Genomic DNA, 21058 nt, shown 5'->3' with positions numbered 1-21058 from the left:
CTCCTTCTTTAAAGAAGAGAAACAATTCATTGTGTGCAGACACACATGCTTGAGGTAGGATATCAGCAATGCACAGAATCTTTCACTATGTCTACATGGACATGTGGCTAAGAGTGGTCTAGTGCCTGATATTTGTCCCAAATTAAGCCCTACAGCTTATATAGCCATTCCTACTTCAACAGAAAATCTTCAAAATATTTATGTGTATCTCTTTTAGATGTCCAATAGATGATCTAGCTAAAAATTCTGAACTGAGAAGAGTTCAAAGCACACTCACAGATTTAAAGTCTCTGATAGCATTTAATGATAGCAACAGCACAGAGCACACTAAACTGGGGGGGTAGCTTTGTCAGTGGATAAGTTTGTGAGGACATCTTCCAGGCTCTAGAACCCAAGCATCCCCAATTATTCTTGGAGTGCGATATGTCACTAAGTATACTGAATTGTACACTGTCATCTCCACACTCTACAGGCTATACATTTTCTATAGTTCTCACAGACCTTGTTGCTTGCCATCTAGGTTACAGACTGTCAGGTCATTAACATACATACAAAACTCATTGTCCTGTCCTCACAAAATATGCTAAAATGAGAGCTGTTTCTAATCACATACTTACTTCAATATTCATCATCATTCATTTGTTCTCTTTTAAACTGGCTATAACATCTGTCCTTTCCCTCATGAATAAATAACATAGATAGATTTTCATGTACATGAATGACATAATTTTGCCCTTTTCAGAAAATATCTTTAAATCACTTTGGAACACATGGGAAGATTCCCCACAGATTCATGTGTCTGAGTTAGGTAGACAACTGAGACAGAGAAGTACATCTCATACACAGTAAAAGGCCAAGAGCATCTTTTCTTGGCTCTGTTAGGTGAATCCAGAGTGCAATAGGATTTTCAAAGTTTTAATTGTCTCTCTACTCACTTGGTGTTTCTGTCTTGTTTTAATTCATTAATTTATGGCATTATCTTATTTCACATGATTGGGAGAAATGGTTGGGAATTTCATTTTAGGGCCTGAACATCTGGAGAGCTCTAAAATTTGGGGTCTGAATATTTAGAGATCTCTAAATGCATTCATGGTTTATAAAAATTGGGTCCTCGTTGGGTGAGAAGCAACAAAGAATCTGGCTTGTCCATCTTCTTCACTCGACAGTTATTTAGTTTATTTAAGTTAAAAATCTATTAAGCATTTCATGTCATTTGGAAAGAGAGCATTTATTTGAAATCTAGACTGAGGAAGTTTTCTGATTTTGTGTTAAAATTTGACCCATGACTGAAATCACAGGATTCAAGTTGGAAACTGTTCTCTGTGCCTATGTATCTCTGGGTCTAATTCAGAAGTCCTTACACCTTGATGGCACTGATGTATTAGTTTATAAAGTCTCTTAACTAAAGGATCTTCTATTGGCATACCTAGATAAGTAATTGCTTATGTAAATTAAATAAAACATAAAATTTCCTAAAATATTAAAACGGAACCACGGAACTACTGAATACTCCAAGTATGCTAGCTTAAAAGCATATGTGCCCTTAGAAGTGAATATAAAATTTTTTAAGAATTCAGATTTACATAATTTATGTAAATCTTTAGCAAGTAAAAACTCAGAGTTTTAGTTTAATGTAAATAAGTATGTCTTTTCTGATTTATCAGTGTTAAACATAATACAAGCATACATTTTTATGCTCCTTCAGGATGTTTTTCCTAAACTTTTACAGGATTCTGATGAATTACCATAATGAGTGTATAAGATTATAAAAAACTTAATTTATGTTGAAGGAAATTGAATCACTTTTCTGATAATAGTGATGCGATTTTATAGTGTGTTAACCTTGAAAAATGTCCAAGATTCTTGGAAAACTGAGTTTAGATATGCAATGATCCTTTAGATCACTTCTAAGTAAGATAGAATATTGAAAATTTGATTAATAAGCATATTAGTTCATATACTTTTGCTTGTTAATTTGTACATGCTACAAAGAGGTTCTATCTTTGTATCTCTAAGTTACTAGGAGTATTTCTATCACATTATGAAACGAGATAAGGGAACTATGTGGTTGTATAGGGCTGAACTAGTGGTTTCCATAAGACCTGCTAGTGTGCTAAATGACTGAAATTCAATTATCTTCTATTTTTTCTTTATCAACTACAATTAATTAAGCAACAAGAGGTTGGGCTTGAGGTGTATGGCTCAAATGGTAGAATGCTGTTGTGAAAAAGTGAGCCAAGTGAGCATTGTCCCTGAGTTCAAGCCTCAATATCAGAAAAAGAGGAAAAAAGGCACAATATGTGTGAATGAAATTCATGAGATTCTCTGAAGAATCTCAAGGGATTTACTGGAGAAAAATGAGGAAAGGGGTAACAAGTTTGACAAGAAACGTACTTATTACCTTACTTATGTAACTCTAACCTCTCTGTACATCACCTTGACAATAAAAAATAGTATGAAAAAAACAAAACAAAACAAAAAAGAAGACATAATAAGACAATAAGCAACATAATAAGATTTATAGTTTCTTTTTTTAGTATTGGAGCTTGAACTTGGGGCATGGATACTGTCCCTGAGCTCTTTGCTCAAGGCTAGTGCTCTATCACTTTGAGCCTCAGCTCCACTTCCGGTTTTCTGGTGGTTAACTGGGGATAAGAATCTCATGGACTTTGCTGCCTGGGCTGGCTTCAAACACTGATCCTCAGATCTCAGCCTCCTGAGTAGCTAGGATTACAGATGTGAACCATCAGCACCTGGACAGATTTATAGTTTTTAAGGGCATACAAAAAATGGAATGTTTCTGCCCTAAAGTATAATGACTTTTTGTTCTAGAATAGGAAAGAGAAAGAATGGTGAAATGGTGAATGAGTAAAGGAAACTGGAGAAGATTCACAGAAAGAAAATCTGAATAGGAACACGATATAAATGTGAAAATCTATAAATTGGGCTCTGTTTTATTAGTTTATTTGTAAGACTGCCCAAAAGAGCCTATAGTTCCTCTGGAATCAAATGTTATATTGAAACAAATAAAAAGTCCAGGTTGTTCCCTATGCAAATGACAATTTGTACAGTATTGTTCTGCTCTTAATACTAGATGGTAAAAAGATTTTATATTTTTTATTGGTTTCCTATGACTACTGTAAGAAAGTACCCAAATTTGGTGGCTTAAAACAATGTAGATTTATTCTATTACACTTTCTGAACCAAGCTCCCTCTTAAGGCTCTAGTGGAGAACTCATTCCCTTATTTTCCAGCTCCTACAACTGTGTTCCTTGGTTCCTGGTTCCTTTCTCTATTTCCAAAGCCAGCAGTAAAGTATCTTGCTTCAGACCTCACCTCACCTTCTTCCTCAGCAATCTTAAGAGGCACTCGAGTAGCCACAAAAATCTTATCTCAATCACTTTACCTGCAAAGTCCCCTTGGACATATCAAGTGACCTTCATATAGGGATTAGAATGTGAGTATCTTGGTAAGGTGTTATTCAATCTATCGTATAATCTCAATCATCATTGCTCAAGAATAGAAATAATACATGTTATCACAATAACACTTTTTCTCTGACATTGCCATGCCTTTGATTATTCTCTTTAAAATAAAAGGAACAACATATATGCCTCAATCATCAATATGTTAAGCACTTTTGTATGTTTACTTACAGTTTGTACTGCCATTTTAACTAATAGCCAAGTTACACCATTCATGTACTACACTTGGGAAACCATGATCCTAGAATACATGTTTTGAAGATTAAAATCCTCAAATCTTATGGTAACTTTTCCATTTTATCTTCCAAACTAAAAACTTCACACTATCTTTTGCACATAAAATTATCTTTGTGATTTTTTCCAAATAAACCTTGAAATATTTTTTCACCTTATAAAAAGTGATGTTAGAAAAATTAGCATTATTTTCTATGTTAGTATTAATAAGTTGCATGGGAAAAATACAATCTAAAGAAATGTTTACCCTTTTCTAGAATAATTCCAATAGGAAAACTATTACTATTATTATTATTATCATTTTTATTACAGTCAGCTCTCCATATCCATAGATTCTACATCTGCAATTCAACTAACTTTAAACCAAAAAGATTAGAAGAATGTCCAGGCTCCAGTGGCTCATGCCTTTGATCCTAGCTAATCAGGAAGCTGAAATATGAGGATTGAAGTTCAATGTCAACCAAGGGAAGAAGTCTGTGAGGTTCTTTTCTCCAATTAACCAATAAAAAGTCAGAAGTAGATCTGCGGCTCAAGTGGCAGAACAACAATCTTGAACAAAAAATCTAAGGAACTGGCTTAGTCCTTCAGTTTAAGCTCTAGTACCAGCGCACGCACGCACACACACATGCACGCACACACACACACACACACACACACACACACAATTAGAAAAATGTATCATTATTGTATATATACTGACTCTTTTTGTCATTATTCTCTATATTATCCAGGATAAGAACTATTTATATAACATTTATTAGGTATGATAAGTCATCTAGAGATGATTTGAAGCATAGGGGAAAGTCAGGTGTGGTAATGCCCACCTGTAGTCATAGCTACTTATGAAGCTGAGTTGAGATCACGTAAGCTCACAATTTTAAAACCAGCCTAGGGAAAATAGCAAGACCCCATTTGAAAGAAAAAAATTAAAAATTAAAAAATTGTTTAAAAAACTTATAGGAGGATGTATGTAGGTTATAGACCAACATAACACTATTTTACACAAGGAATTTTGGCATCTGTGTGAAGCCCTAAAATCAATCTTCCTTAGATATTAAGGGACAAAATCTTTACAAAAATTCTAGGCTATATGGGAAGACCTAGATATTTGTCAGTGACCTCATATCATTATATTTTTCCAATTATCTGGGTCATGATGATGCTTTCCTTGTCGACATCGCAGCAAAATTATAGTGTTATTACTCAGAATTTCAGTATATTAAAAATGTTGGCCAAGCTAGATGCCAGGGGCTCATGCCTGTAATCCTAGCTACTCAGGAGGCTTACATCTGAGAATTGTGGTTCAAAGCCAGCCCAGGCAGGAAAGTCTGTGAGACTCTTATCTCCAATAAAAAAAAAAAAAACACCAGAAAACAGGAAGTGGTGCTGTGGCTCAGGTGGTGGAGTACTTGCCTTGAGCTGAAGAGCTGAGGGACAGCACTCAGGCCCAGAGTTCAAGCCCCACAACAGACCCAAAAAAATGTTGGTCAAAATCTTCCTTTTAAAATTTCATCAAGTACTTTCTATTGGTAACTTTTGATCATGGGCTCACATCAAACATTTTTATGGCTCTAGAATCTATTTTTGGCTTCTTCAAAAATAGTCTTAATCATTATATTTATAGACATTTTGTCCAAAACACTTTATATTGGTTTTGGCATGTTTTACATGTGACTATAAAGTTTCCTCTTCAGCTGCAGTCAATCCAACTGTCCACTTGTGAAAATTAGCACAAGTAATCAGTGAATCATAGGAATCATAGCTTCCATCTCCAGCTAGTTTTTGATATATACTGAAATGTTTCTGAAAGTCTACAATTAGCTACAGGACAGCAGTTTTGTCCTCAATCAAATATGATGACTGTCTTGGGGCCCTGTGAAGAAGGACCTGAGCTCAAGTACTTCAGAGAATAGGTGCTTGAACACAGGCTTGCTTGTGTCCTTATGTAACCACAGCTGAGACCTCAGTGGCAAGCCCAGAACAAATGAACTGAAAAGTTGTACACAACATTCAGAAAAATAAAACTTTGGCTTACAAAGTCCAACTCAGTCTTTTCTTTTTCCTATTCTGTCTGGCTTTCCCCAAATAAAACACAAATGTTTAGTACATCTCTAGAAATCGGAGAGACTGTAACATCTCAGCATTGAAGAACTTCATTTTCCCAGGGAAGGAGATCAAATATATTCTATCTGAAGGCTCTTTATCAAGATAGCTTCAACAATGCGTCTGAAGGGCAAGCTCTTGCCCTAGCTCTGCCACCCACTCACATGGTACCTTCAATAAGCTAATTACCATCTCTAAACCTCAGAGGCTTCTAAGTGGAAACCTGATCTCTGACCCCCATTTACTCATTTCCAGTATAAAATATGTGATTTTTCAATAGAAAAACACCATAGCTTTGTAATTGGCTATGCAACATTTGACTGGGCCCATCTTAAATAGCATATATACCAATCTGAGTATTAAACTCAATGTCAAGTCAAACATGAGCTGAAACCACATACTAGTTCACAATCAACTAGAACCAGAAAAACAAGAAAATCTTCTAGTAGTGGTCATATACCAATGGCAATTTGAAAAAAACTGCACTAGGGGCTGGGAAGGTTGCTCAGTGGTAGAGCGCTTGCCTTGCATGCCTGAGACCCTGGGTTCGATTCCTCAGCACCACATAAGCAAAAAGAAAAAAGCCAGAAGTGGCGCTGTGGCTCAAGTGGTAGAGCGCTAGCCTTGAGCTGAAGAGCTGAGGGACAGCGCCCAGGCCCAGAGTTCAGGCCCCATGACCGGACCCCCCCACCCAAAAAAAAGAAAAACACTGCACTATTTCATGAAATAACATGATTAATTCTCCTGAACACTGATGGGAGTAACAAAACTCAAGTACTGTACTAGTCAGACAATTAATATAAATGAATGAAATGAGTCATATACAGGACCCTATAGAGAGGCGTGAGGATAGTAGCAAATCAGAGGCCTAGACTTAAGGGAGCAGCCTTGAGTACAGCCTCCTTTAGTACCAGCATATTTTAGAGGCTCCTAGCCACCTTCCTGGCCTTCTGAGGTCCCCATGCAAGTTGTTCCCCTGAAATCACTGATTCAAATGTCCCCTGCTGAACACAGCTTCTCCATCTCCAACCTACTACTTCCAACTCGAAGTCATGAACTGAGATGATTCAGAACTGCTGACATTGGTTTAAACACTTAATAAGCATGGCTGGTGTGAATTTCAGAGGATGGTTGAGGCTGTTGAAATCCCACCAGTCTTGAGACCCAGATATTACTTTTTTTTTTTTTTTTTGGTCGGTCGTGGGGCCTGAACTCTGGGCCTGGGCGCTGTCCCTCAGCTCTTTAGCTGTAGACTAGCGCTCTACCAATTGAGCCTCAGCCCCACTTTCGGCTTTCTCTGCTTATGTGGTGCTGAGGAATCGAACCCAGGGCCTCATGCATGCAAGGCAAGCACTCTACCACTGAGCCACCTTCCCAGCCCCCCAGATACTACTTTTTATAAGAAGAAACATCTTATAATAGAATATCTTACCATGTGAGTTGGACATCTCACCATCTAGAAATTTGATATCATCTTGGAAGAAAGTGACTAGTTGTTTCTGGGTTTTTACAAACTCCTCAAATGTTCTTGGGTGATACACATCCTGCCAGGATCTACTTGCCAGCCAGCTCCAGGATGTTAGAAGTCATATACTTGAAAATGTCAGCCAAGAAAACAGATATAGTAGGAGCTTCCTCACCAGCAGTAGTTACCCTCTCATAAGCGCTAGTCCACATGGCTAACTACAGCTAAGCTTTTATAGAGCTCTTTGCCTCCTTCCATGGTCTTACTAGGTTTTCCTCATCATCCCTAATTGATTTTCCCACCAATCTGGGCCTGTTAAGATCCCATCTTTACATCCACCAGTAAACTATATATCATGCTCCAGCCCTTCAATGATCAGCTGCTTTTATGACAACTTGGATCATGTTGTTATCAGTCTCCACTGACCCTTAGTTAGACCTTGCCTAGAAATGTCTGTGACTCAAATCTATTCAGCCTCAAGATTGGATCCTCCTTTTAAGGAAACTAACTTTCCACGTAAGTTTGACATTCTACCTTTTTTTTTCTTAAAAAGAACATGCTTAATGGAAAGACTGTTGTCGCCCAGACACCATTCCAGGTGTGGGTACTCTGGTTGTAGCCTGACACTGCTTATGAGCTCTTTGATATCCCTTTGTAGCTTGTACATCATGGATAGATATATTCAATGTCTTCTACAATAGAAGTTCAGTTGTTCACCTTTTCGTGATGTAATAAAATCAGTTTTATCTCCATTTATGCATTCATTTCAATATCTACTGTGAATATTCCTGTGTTTATACTATACAATCAACTTTGAACTAGTTTTAACAACTACATCTTCTCTCAGGAGCTAAAAAGAATCTTTAAAAATCTTTTAAATCTTGGGCAGGGAAGGTGGCTCAGTGGTAGAGTGCTTGCCTTGCATGCATGAGGCCCTGGGTTCGAGTCCTCAGCACCACATAAGCAAAAAGGAAAAAGCCGGAAGTGGCACTGTGGCTCAAGTGGTAGAGCACTAGCCTTGAGCTGAAGAGCTGAGGGACAGCGCCCAGGCCCCGAGTTCAAGGCCCCACGACAGGACAAAAAAAATCTTTTAAATCTTTTTTTAATATATAAATTTGAAAGCAAATAACAAAACAACAATACACAAACCTTCTCCTCCAGAATACTGTACCAGTACAAATATATCAGTATGTGGCTATAGCTGCTCATGTCTGGGACCTAGGAACCACTCTTTCCTTCACTTTCCTATCCAGTTAATTAGCAAAGCCATTACTCCTCCTCAGTCATAGTATTCCTCAGTAATCCATTTGACCATTCCAGTCCAGGCCATTACCACTGTAACCTGAGCAACTGTAGCAGACAAGTTATTGACCTCCCTACTTCTCCCCTCACATTTCTAATCTTTTTTCCAGAACAATTAATTTCTAAAATGAAACAAGCTGCCTAAAACTTTGTGCTGCCTAAAACTTACCAGTGCCTTCCAATACACCTAGAATAAGGCTTAAAATCCTAGAACACTTTGTTCTATTTTTCCTTCACCGAGCTTTCCTGCCTCCTGGGCCAGTTTTGAGTCTATATTCTGGGAATCTTTGCCTCACCTTCCAGGCTTGGTTAGATTGCCCCAATATCCCCCTTACAGAGGCTCCCCAACTTACACTTTGAAGGATTTATCAGAAATAACATGAACATTTTATTAATATTTATGTCTTCATGTCTCTCTCTTCTATTTTAAGACAATAGAGACTTGTCTACCTTATTAACTACTTTATCTCCCATAGGCCATCCCAGAGTCTTCAACATAGAGAATACTCAATAAATCCTCATTGTATCCCTGAATGATGTCATACAAATCTAACCTTAAATCTTGGCTCCTCTACTCTTTCTAGTAGGAAGAAATGCTTATGATGTCCATTAGTGTGCCTGTACAAAGGAAGCATCTGTAAAACAGTTGTAACTACTACCAATGTTCCAACCACAGTGAACGAGAAAAGGGAGGACACTCTGAGGTCCAGGTAGGCTAAATAGCAGGCTCCAAGATACTTCCTAGTGCAGAGTACCTCCAATGTCTTCTGGACTTCATTTTTACACAGCTTCACTGGATTTGATGAGTTCAGTGACGACCAAGGCCATACTGAAAACTGATTCAACTCAAGGAACCTCAGAGTCGACAAACTCATTCAACACTGAAGCTTATCAACACATTGTTCATTTTTTGTTGACTATAAGAAAGAAAACTTTCCAAAAGTGCAAGATACTATTTATATGAAATATATACAATAGGACAATCCATTGACAGAATGTATATTTGTAGTTGCCAGGAGTTAGAAGCAGGGGAAATAAAGAATGACTAATAATGGGTAAGAGATTTCTTTGGGGCATAATGAAAATGTTCTAAAATTGAACAGTGATGATGATGGTATATTTACAACACTGAGCATACTAGAAGCTATGAATTTATACTTAAACAGTGAATGTTTCATTATATAAATCATATTACCATTAAAAAAAACTGGTCAGTGACCCTGGCTCCACCTTTTTTTTTGTCCCCAAGGCTAAATTTATTAGTGCTGTTCAATAAGTGCAATTTAAGAGTTGAGGGTTACAGAATTTGAATTCTGAATAGGGTCACATTCTGATGGGCTTTATAAATTTTGCCTATCAAGAAGACAGACAGTTTTGTTGGTCTAGCCTGCATTTAGACTGCAAGACAGACAACTGTTAGGTACCTAATCAATCATCATTCCTACAAATGCCTTTTAAGAAAACTCAGTTTTGTTCTAGGTGACAACTCCAAGCAGGGAATAGCTACTCTAATTCAATGTTCCCCAACGTTGCTGATAACAAAATGATTGGCATTCCTTGTTTATATAATAAAACAGAAATAAAATGAAAAGATATACTCTGCATCCCCATCTCATATCCAATAAATCACAATTTCCAGACATGAGTCTTGTAAATTTTTCTATATAACAAGGCCCTAGGCAACTCTAATTACCATCAGAGAAGTTTGAGGAATACTGATCTAACACATGGGTGACAGTCTTTTTTATGTCTAGCTATCCAAGCATTCCTTGCAGCTTGGTGACCATGTGATCATTTTTGGCTAATGAGAACAAAAGTTAAGTCTAATAAGGACATTTCTAGTAAGAAAATGTATACTTAATAATAAAAGGAGAAGAACATCTGCTCTTCCCACTTCAGTCCCTATCCCTTCCTTGAATGCAGCTCTGATGATTGGAGCTGCAGTAACAACTCAAGCAAAAGGCCAGCCAATGTGCAGGAACACAAATTTGAAATAATGCCAGCAACTGTGAGCCCTCAATTTCCTGCTAGATGGTCAAAATAAGCTCTGAGTTGTTTAATCCTGCCATCAGATGTTTGTACCACGTACCAAATACAATCTTAAAACATGTTCTAAACACAACATTTGCCTCTATGGATGCACTCTAGCTCATATGTATTTATGAAGGCCTTGCCCCTTCCTAGGTGAGGAGATCAGATACATTAGGGCAGTGATTAGAGTTGATCAAGACCTGCACAAACAGCAGCCATGTGTCTATATAACAAGATCATGGCTACTTATTGTTTAGAGGTCTATTACTTAACACGCATAGACTATATTTTTCCAAGTTTCGGGAGATATCTCACAGAATCTCTTGTGATAGTGATATTTTACAAAATAGATTTTATTTTCTGAATGGAATTCTGTCAGAGAAACAATAACGAGGATTGGTAAACTTTTTTATAAGGAATTAGATATTAAATATTGTTGGCTTTGTGGGTTATATAGTATCTGTTTATATAGTATCTGTTATATAGTATTCCACTCTGTTACTACAACCCTAAAACAGCCATGTTTTTCAAATTCGGCCTTTTAAATAATTTTGCATATCTGTAGTACAAATTACAAGAGTACCTTATCTAGTATTCATCTATACCTAACACTTATATTTAGGAGAGTTTTTTCCTCCTTTTTAGATGAAGGTTTTTCACTATGTCCAATGTAGATAGAGGTTTGGGGGGAAACTTGAATTAACTAGAAGCTGCCCTTAAATTGGTAATCAAGACTAGTTCAAATGGGTTGGAGCTTTTTAAAGCCATGCCCAAAATGCAGAATTATAAGCAAAAAAAAACCCAAACCTGTTATCATTAAGTTTTAGGCTTAGTGACTATAACACAGAGACTAAATATTGAATACACATAGGAACAAATTTCACTTGAAACAAATGCTTCTGTGTTTTGCTTTCTACTTTGAGCTCCAAATACAGGCAAGAAACTTATTTGTTCAAAAAAATATATACATACATCTTCCAGTATGGAGTTTCTGCTGTATGACGCTTATATACAATTGCAGGGTGAGTTGTGGGGCAGAGCCAAGGAAAGCCTGAATCACTGAGGCCCGACTGAATGCTGAGCGGTGGGTGAATAGCTTGCCTTCTGCCTGGCCCACCTCCTTTTCGATCTCTTCCGATAAGCCATTTTTTGGCATTTGCCTCTTCTTGGTGATGCTGACATAAGGCTCTTCATTGTGGCCTGACTGACAGTAGAGGCAGAAGACTTCAAAACACCTGTTAACAAATCAGCAAGTCATAGTAATTAAGAGACAAGCAAGAGTCTGTCTTTGCTCAGTCATCCAGTTTCTACTTAGCCTGACTCAAAAAGCCTTGTCTTGACTATTCTGGACTACAGTCAACCCTCTAAGTTCTAAGCATTCAGTATTCTTCAGGTCATCCAGGGGACCAATGGGAATTCAGCATGAATCAAATAGAGAGATGATACTGAAGACCACAGGGACAAGAAAACCTACTAGAGAATGGGAATTGGTTCAGGCTCCAGAAGCACAGAAAAAAATGCTCAATTTTCCTTGTGGACACATACTGTGCAGCTCTGGGCAAATAACTTACCTTCTGAGCTCTTTCCTTCAATTATAAAGCAAAAAATGGTAGTTATTTCTTTTTTTTTTTTGTCGGTCATGGGGCTTGAACTCTGGGCCTTGGCGTTGTCCCTCAGCTCTTCAGCTCAAGGCGAGCGCTCTACCACTTGAGCTAGAGCGCCACTTCCGGTTTTCTGGTGGTTTATTGGAGATAGGAGTCTCACGGTCTTTCCTGCCCGGGCTGGCTTTGAACCACGATCCTCAGATCTCAGCCTCCTGAGTAGCTAGGATTACAGGCGTGAGCCACCAGCGCCCGGCAAAAAATGGTAGTTATAACTATGTTGCTGTGAAGATGGCAATAATACTAATACCCAGAAAGAGGAGAGAGGGGGGATGGGAGGAAGAGAGAGAGAAAGAGAGAGACAGAGGGAGAGAGGGACAGAGGGAGACAGGGAGGGAGGCAGAGAGAGAGAGAGAGAGAGAGAGAGAGAGAGAGAGAGAGAGAATGTTCCACACACAATAAAAGTCCCAAACCACCCTAAGTTAAAGGAGAAGACATGGTTAGGCAAATGTCCAGCACAGGGAAGCTTGCCACCTGGATTTCACTGAATGATCACAAAACATCACCTGCCAGTTTGTCCTTAGAAGCCCTTAAAGGACAGGCAGGGATAAATTCTAGCATATATACTTGACCTGAGGGCTTCCCAGACAGATTTACTTATGGAATTACAAGCTTGCCCTAGGACCTCTCTAGAACAAAAGAACTGCTGATTTTTAAATTTGGATTTCTGCTCTGGGTAATGGTATTGATGCTGATGGGATGCAGATGCCCGTGATTCACTTTGAATTAGGCACATGTACATACAAGTTGATGGACAGAAGTATGAAACAAAATGATCTCTGTAAAATCAAGGTGGTAGGTACTTTGGTGTTCACTGCACATTATTTATTTATTTTTAATGATTTATATTTATATTTAATTATTTATTTTTGCAGTCCTGGCCTCACATGTGCTAGGCAAGCACTCTACCATTTGAGCAAGATCCCCAGCCATCATTGTAGTATTCTTTTAAAGGTGTTTTTCCCTGTATGACTGAAAATTTTCAGAATAAAAGGCTGTGAACAAATGGGTTTCTCTTGGAGTAACAAAAGTGTTCAAGCTTCAGATTTAAAAAGTGTTGAAGAAGCTGGGTGCTGGTGGTTCAGCCTATAATCCTAGCTACTCAGAAGGCTGAGATCTGAGGATCATGGTTCAAAGCCAGACCAGGCAGAAAAGTTTCTGTGAGACTCTTATCTCCATTTAACCACTCAAAAACCAGAAGTGGCCCTGTGGCTCAAGTGGTAGAGCACTAGCCTTGAGACAAAGAGGCTCAGGAACAGCACCCAGGCCCTGAGTTCAACCTCCCTCCCCTTCCCTACCTCCCCCCCTCCCCCGCCCCCGCCATGACTCATAACCAAAAAAAAGTGTTGAAGGGACATTTCCTGAACCATGTACTTGCACAGCAACCTTATAATGCTACTAGAAGCTTATATGGATTCATCTACTTTATGGTCTCTTGTTAACTTTATACCCTTGCCCTGAGGTAACTATACATTTATGATTTGTCATAATAAAACAAAATCATGATGTAATAAAGAAAAAGCCAGAACCTTTTTAGTGAGGACAAAGTGGACCTATTTTTTTTATTGTGAAAATACCATACAGAGGGCTTACAATTACATGGGCATAAAGTGGACCTATTTTGTGTTATTGCCTTTGTTCATTTGCTCCCAGAAGAAAGGAGTGTGTGTGTGTGTGTGTGTGTGTGTGTGTGTGTGTGTGTGTGTGTGAAAATGGAACTAGAAAAATTGAGGTGATGGGTGTGGTTAGGAGAGATGAAGAAGAATGATGACAGAAGTGACTGATAAAGATGAATTGTACTCATAAACTGACATGTTGAATTGAAACCCTTTTGGACAATTACTTAAAAATAATGAAGGGCTGGGAAGGTGGCTCAGTGGTAGAGCACTTGCCTTGCATGCCTGAGGCCCTAGGTTCAATTCCTCAGCACCACATAAGCAAAAAGAAAAAAGCCGGAAGTGGCGCTGTGGCTCAAGTGGTAGAGCACTAGCCTTGAGCTGAAGAGCTGAGGGATAGCGCCCAGGCCCAGAATTCAGGCCCCACGACCGGACCCAAAAACAAACAAAAAAAAATAAAGAAATAATGGAAAAGAAATAGTAATAATAAAGAAATGTGTCCACTAATATAGAAATTATTGGGTAGGGGATATATCTCATCAGTAAGAGTACCTGCCAAGCATGCATGAGGCCTAGGTTTGATCCTCAGCACAAAATAAATAAATGAACAAACCAAACTAGAATTTATTTTTGTTGGTGGTGGGGCCTGATCTCTGAGCCTGGGCGCTGTCCCTCAGCTCTTCAGCTAAAGACTAGCGCTCTGCCACTTGAGCCACAGTGCCACTTCCAGCTTTTTCTGCTTATGTGGTGCTGAGGAATCGAACCCAGGGCCTCATGCATGCAAGGCAAGCACTCTATCACTGAGCCACCTTCCCAGCCCAAAACTAGAAATGTTTTTGCCATATTTGATAAGTGAAAGAAACACCGTACAATGGAATAGAGAAAAGTTTATCATTTGTGTAATCATATATATGTATATATAAACACACTAATTACACAACTCATAAGTAAACAGTAGAATGATAGAACTGGCCCATACTTACTCAAATCAGCCTACTGTTAAAACACAAACTTTGTAAGCCAGGGTGATAGCTTGATCAGACTTGGTGGGGATAAATACATTATGGAAATCATTAAACACAAAACTAGGGCTCATTTTCCCTAAGAGGCAGTTTATAAGTATATTACTGTAGAAATGTTAGTTTCATTGTCTTCATTGTGCAAATGTTCTCTGCTCTTCTGTAAATTCAACAACAAATATGCTGTAATTACATAATAAAATCAAGCTTAGACTTTGCAAAGAACAAAACAAACAAATGAAACACTAGTGCATGCTAAAAACAGGAGGAATGAAATGATAGCTTGGAGAAGAGTGAGAGTCTCTTGTTGCTGATGAGAGGACTGTGTGAAATGGGAATCATATAGAATTGTTGACAAAATGAAACTTCAGTGATCAGTCAATGGAAATGAAAAAAAGATCCAGAGAGAATTAATGACAAAGGTAGCCTTAAAGGCCAGATGGAGCCTCTCAGAATTTACTGCATTTTCCAGGTAATACATTTGTTATAACATAGGTTAGTCTTTGTGCGTTTGAGGGCAGGGAGAGAGTGCTAGCTAGGCTACCACTATAACACTTGAGCAGTACTTCCAGTCCAGCTTTTGGCTGGTTATTTTGGAGATGGAATCTAGCAACTTTTCTGCCCAGGCTAGCCTTGAACTTATGACTAGCTAGAGCTCAGCCTACTGAGTAGCTAGGATTATAAGCATGATCCAGTAGTGCCTATCTTAATAATTTTATACATAGTAGGTAATAAATAAATCTATGAACAGCTGCAAGTCCTTTTAACACTACTGTTTAAGGAAACTAAAAAAAGGGTACATTTACTAAGTGCTTTTTTGTTGTTGTATTCTTAAATTTTGCAAGATCTACATAACTACTCTAATTCTGTTTCAGGGGATTGTGTTTCATTGTTTTGTTGTTTAAGAGGTTATCTAAAAAGCTACAAATTAAGCTGGCACTGGCAGCTCCCACCTGTAATCTTAGCTACTCAGGGTGGTAAGACCTGGAAGATTGGTGTTTGAATCCAGCTGTGTAAGAAAATCCTCAAGGCTCCACTTCCAATGAGCAAAAAAGTTGGGCTGGAGGCATGGCTCAAGTGGTAGAGTGCCAGCTGTGAGCTAGAAAGCTAAATGGAATATGGGTCTCTGAGTTCAAGCCAAAGTACTTGCAAAAAAAGCCACAAATTAAATGTTTCCATCAAGTATGGGCTTAAGATGCAGCTCAGTTTTAATCTGCTTAATAAGTGTGAAGCTCTATGCCCAGCACACACACACACACACACACACACACACACACACACACACACACACACACACAGTAGTTTTTCAGTAACATATGGACCAGGGATCAGGAAACTTTATCCATACAATGTTTATAGTGAACATGTATTTTAGACTTTACAGACCATGTTTTTTTGTTGTTGTTTGTTGTTTTTTGTTTTTGCTGAACTCTGCTTCAACAGTGCCTCTGTTTTTGAATAATACTTAATTTGAGAAAACAGGTGGTAGGGGCACTTGACAATGAGGCACAGTTTGGTGACCCCCTAATGCAGGTTATTATCAATAATTTGATCCATTCTTTTATACTTTATCTCATTTGAAATATACATATATATATATATATATATATATATATAGTCTCATTTGAATAGCTGAAAACAATGCAAGTGGGTGCCAGCATAAATAATGCATTGTACCAAGGACATTAATAAAAATACTTTTTTCCCAAAGAAATACTATGATTTCCTATAAGCTATGTTATCTTTGTATGGCACACATGCTCAGAGAAGCTACACTAGAACCAAACTTGTTAAATATAAAATGGTGAGAGACCTTTGAAGAGCTGTTCGCTTAATCTCTCTGAGCCTCAATTCCTGGACTGTAAAAGTAAGATAATGAAAGTTCACAGTGTTTTACTGTGGATGAATTAAATACAGTATATAAAAGCACTCTGCAAATAATATAAATGCTTTTCAAATGGATACTGTTATATCTTTTGAAAGTTTACTATAGAAAAATAATTTGACGAATACTTTTGAAATGGTCTATAAAGACTTTTGGACCTTCTTAAAGTGTATTTTGTAAATTCAGATATTTTTATGTAATTTTTGTCATGATACTAGCAATATAAGTGGAAGATTTCTTCAACCTTATAACTCATTTATATTTACTTCAAATTTATGAAAATTAAGTAAAATAATTATAAATAGAAATATTTTAGGTTTTTTTCTGTAAGAGATAGCCATCCTCTTTTTCTGGAATATCTATTATAATTCAGAGATTATCCTTAAAATTGAAATTAATAAATTCAGGCATTATCCATAGTTCATACTTAAATCTAGCCCTGATATAGAAACAACTGTATGAACTGTATGAACTACAGATTTAAATATAAGGCTAAAATACAACATACAATAAAATAAAATGCTAATGTATAACAAGAGGTTATTTTGCTTTTTTTGTAGTGCTGGAGATCAAATTCCAGGTCTTGAGTACGCTAGGCAAATGTTCTACTACTGAGCTATACCCCAACCTTGAATACACTCCAAAATTGCATCTACTTAGAAAGAATAGGAGTTTGGCCAATGCCCACCCAACGTTAAACAGAGCTAAACTATCCCCAAACAACTTAGAAATGTCACTAAGTTCAAGGGTAAGAGGTAAAGAGGAGAAACACTGTGACTCTTCTTTGTATTGTTTGGGGAAATAATTCTATTAATGTAAAGATGAAAAAATCCAGTAAGGTATTAAGTCACACTAATCTATAATAACAAAATGTTTTTCTTTTCATCTGGAAGCTGACTTTGAACCACATTTGATATCTCAGTTCTAAGATCATGGGTCCAATATCACCCTGAATTAAATTAGCTGCATCAGAATGACAGACTCTTTAATGATGGAAGAAGATGGCTTGTTATTTTGTTCTTCTACTGAGAAAACAATGACTCATTCAGAATTTTTGGAAATGGATTTTTTAATAGTGTTAAAACCTTCTATATAACTGTAAAGGCAGCTCTTCAATGCATCAAACTATTTTTCTTAAATAGGTGAAAATATTTTTTGCTTTATGGAAAATACAGAAAAGTATATATAACAAAGGAGAAAAATGATATACTTTTCTGTTTTTGTGAATATTAAAATCACACTCTACCATCTAGAAATTATTGCTCTTAATACATTACCTTGAATTCAGGGTTATACTTGCCATCCAGTCTTTGTACATAATATTATTTTGTTAGCTTTGGGTTGCTCAATGTTTAGAAACATTTTAAATAACAGCAATTACAGAATATTCTCATTTATTCAGATGGTTATTTAGGTGGTGTTTAATATTTTAAATTTTCCTAAATGGATAAACTTTGACAGTTTAAAAAGAAAATACTGTTAAAATATCCTGCATAACCCATATTTTTCTTCTATAGACCACAGGGAACCTACATAATCCAATTTTATTTTTTAAGATGTCTTGGGAACATGTTCTGAGTCGTCACTTTCCTTATCTAGGAAATGGGGACAAGGGCTAGGGGTGTATCTCAGCCATAGAGTGCTGTTTCAGCATGGCCCTAGGTTTAATCCCCAGTGTGGAGGGTATCCTGAGGACAATTGCATTTACTTGTGGTAAAGTAACTGGGGCCAAACAGTAGCACAAGTAGCTTTTTTTTTTTTGCCAGTCCTGGGCCTTGAACTCTGAGACTAGGTGCTGTCTCTTAGCTCCTTTTGCTCAAGGCTAGCACTCTACCACTTGAGCTATAGCACTACTTCCAGCTCTTTCTGCGATTAATTGAAGAGTCTCATGGACTTTCCTGTCTGGCTAGCTCTGAACAGAGATCCTAAGATCTCAGCCTCCTGAGTAGCTAGTGCTACATTCATAAGCCACCAGCACGAGCTCACAGGTAGCTTTTAAGAAATGTCATTTCCCAGTCCAGTGCCACTGGCTCATTCCTATAATCCTAGCAACTTAGGAGAGTTGAGATCTGAGGCCATTTGACGCCAGTCCCAACAGGAAAGTCTGTGAGACTCTTATCTAGGGGGGAAAAAAAGCCAGTTGTGGCTCCATTGGTAGAATGCTAGCCTTGAGCAAAAAAGCTCAGGGCAAAAATGCCCTTGAGTAAAAAAGCCCAGGCCCTGAGTTCAAGCCCCAGGATTGGCACCAAAAAAAAAAAAAAAGAAAAAGAAAAGTCAATTCCCCATATCCCCCACTTTCTTTTCACAGAGGTAATCATGGAATGATGACATGTACCTTGCTCACATTTATTTATTTACTTCAGGCCCATAAGTCCTGCTTGGTTAGATGGACTCTTTTCTAAATGGCTCCAGGTTGCAGTGCTATGTAAATTTCCCTCACTCTCTTTGTTTTGCATTTTTCTGATTCTTCCCTATCAAGACATCAATAGCAACTTCTCACTGCTGTCAGCATACCTGTTTCTCTGCCTTCTAGGATTGTCTGCAGGATTGGAAACTTGTTTACCAAGTTTCCTGTGACTGTATAAACGACAAGTCAATATTATGAGTTTCAGCTAGAATAGTTGTCTTTAATATTGAGACATAAAATTTCATAGAAATGCTTTGTAAAAGGTATCTTACTATTGTTGGACTTTGTGTGTGTGGGTGAGGTTGAGTTCCTAGTTGGAAAGGCTGCTGGTTAGCTACATTTCTGGCAACTGAGGTTTGTCTCTGTTCAAACTCCTCTGTCATCCATATCTAAACTTAAGTATTTTAAATATATTTTAAATCCAAAGAGATCTGTCTTTGTCTTGCTTTTTACTAAAGACATTAAAGATAGGAGAGTCATACATTTAAAATTCCCTTTAAGGTCCTTAGATGAGTCAAAGTCGGCTTTGTTACCATATATTTCTACTTGCTTTGTTTTAAAACATCAATTTCCAGAAATGCCAGCAAGAGTTTTTCTTAACACACAGCACAATCGTGTCTTCCCGGCCTATACCGAAGTTTATATAGTCTACGTTATAGAGACTATATTTATGGTTTTCGTGACTATGTGTTTATAGATAGGTCTGGTAGACATTTCTACTGCCAGAAATACATTCCATAATGTTTTTCACGCCCCAAAGAGAAAGGAACGGTGCATGGGTTTCTAGAATTCTGTATAAGAATTAAACAGATTAATATTTACAAAGCACTTAGAACTGTGCCTGATGCACACAGTAAGCTCCCACGTGTCTGATAAATGACCAGTGTATGCTTTGGCTGTAACCATGGTTTAAGAACACACTTTGCAACGGTCTATGACCGCACAAGCCGAACGTGCTGGAGCTCATCCACTTGACCACAGAGGAAGCCATCTGTTTTATGAGACCCAACAACTGCCAGTGTTATTGGTCAAATTCAAGTGGAGGTGGCCCATGTAATATAATGGCTCTGAACAGCACTGCAGGGCACCCCAACTTTAGGATCCTTATGATAGATCCTGAGCCATTCCTGTGACTAGATTGGTGAAGCTAGAGGAGGGGGAGGGCAGGGCAGGCCTGCCATGGGCCCAGCCTTGTGGTCCAGCCACCAGTCCCAACCAGAAAGCCTCCCCTCCCCTCCACCTCCACCCTTGTCCTCTCTGGGGAAGATGGGGGAGCCAGCCAAGGGGCTGGGGCCTAGGGCTGGCTCTGGGCTTCAGCACGCACCTGAAGAGCGGCCCAAGTTGGAGCAGGTGCAACAGCAGCACTAGTGGGCGATCACGGCTGAGGTCGCGGTGCACGAAGAGGAGTGTGAGCTGCACCAGCGCGCAGGGCATCAGGGAGAAAAGCAGGGTCAGCGCTTGCCAAATGCGGTCCCCGCCCGAGAGGTACGTGCTGCTCAGGTAGAGCGCCGCCGTCGTCTCGGCTACAAACAGGAACACGGACGCTAGTACAGAGGCTGGGAATTTCATCTCCCCGCGTCACCGGTTTTCACCGGGGCCAAACAGGAGAGGCGGCGACGGCGGCGGCGGCGGCGGCGGCGGTTAGCTGAGGGGCTCCGGGCATTCCCGGCCCTGAACTGCTCTCGCGCTCAGCGCAGCCCGCGGAGGGCACGCGGGCCCCGCCGAGCAGCCCGAGCGCCGGAGCGGAGCCTAGGGGCAAAGGACCTGGCTGGGGTGGGGCGGGCAGCGTGGCCTCTGGGACACGCCCACACGCACTGTGCGCAGCCCGCGCGCCAGAATGCTGGTGGCGT

At 38.8% G+C, this 21058-nt stretch overlaps 2 protein-coding genes across 2 annotated transcripts in view; both read right to left on the bottom strand.

Moving 5' to 3' along the window:
* Positions 1 to 20843, bottom strand: part of Xk (X-linked Kx blood group) — a 40241-nt gene extending 19398 nt beyond the window's left edge. Inside the window, exons 1-2 of the mRNA XM_042702447.1 lie at positions 20533 to 20843; positions 11593 to 11855 (exon numbers count right to left, since the gene is read on the bottom strand). Coding sequence (XP_042558381.1) covers positions 11593 to 11855; positions 20533 to 20777 — 508 coding nt within the window. The 5' untranslated portion in view covers positions 20778 to 20843. The remainder of the gene's footprint in view (positions 1 to 11592; positions 11856 to 20532) is intronic.
* Positions 13657 to 21058, bottom strand: part of Lancl3 (LanC like 3) — a 110232-nt gene continuing 102830 nt past the window's right edge. The window contains exon 6 of the transcript XR_006151382.1: positions 13657 to 13667. The gene's annotated coding sequence lies outside the window, so the exon portion shown is untranslated. The remainder of the gene's footprint in view (positions 13668 to 21058) is intronic.

Source organism: Dipodomys spectabilis, unplaced genomic scaffold (assembly GCF_019054845.1).
Source record: "Dipodomys spectabilis isolate Male_0828 unplaced genomic scaffold, ASM1905484v1 ptg000324l, whole genome shotgun sequence".
NCBI classification, from domain to species: domain Eukaryota; kingdom Metazoa; phylum Chordata; class Mammalia; order Rodentia; family Heteromyidae; genus Dipodomys; species Dipodomys spectabilis.
Note: the sequence above shows the minus strand (reverse complement) of the source record. Positions and strands in the feature narration are given on the sequence as shown.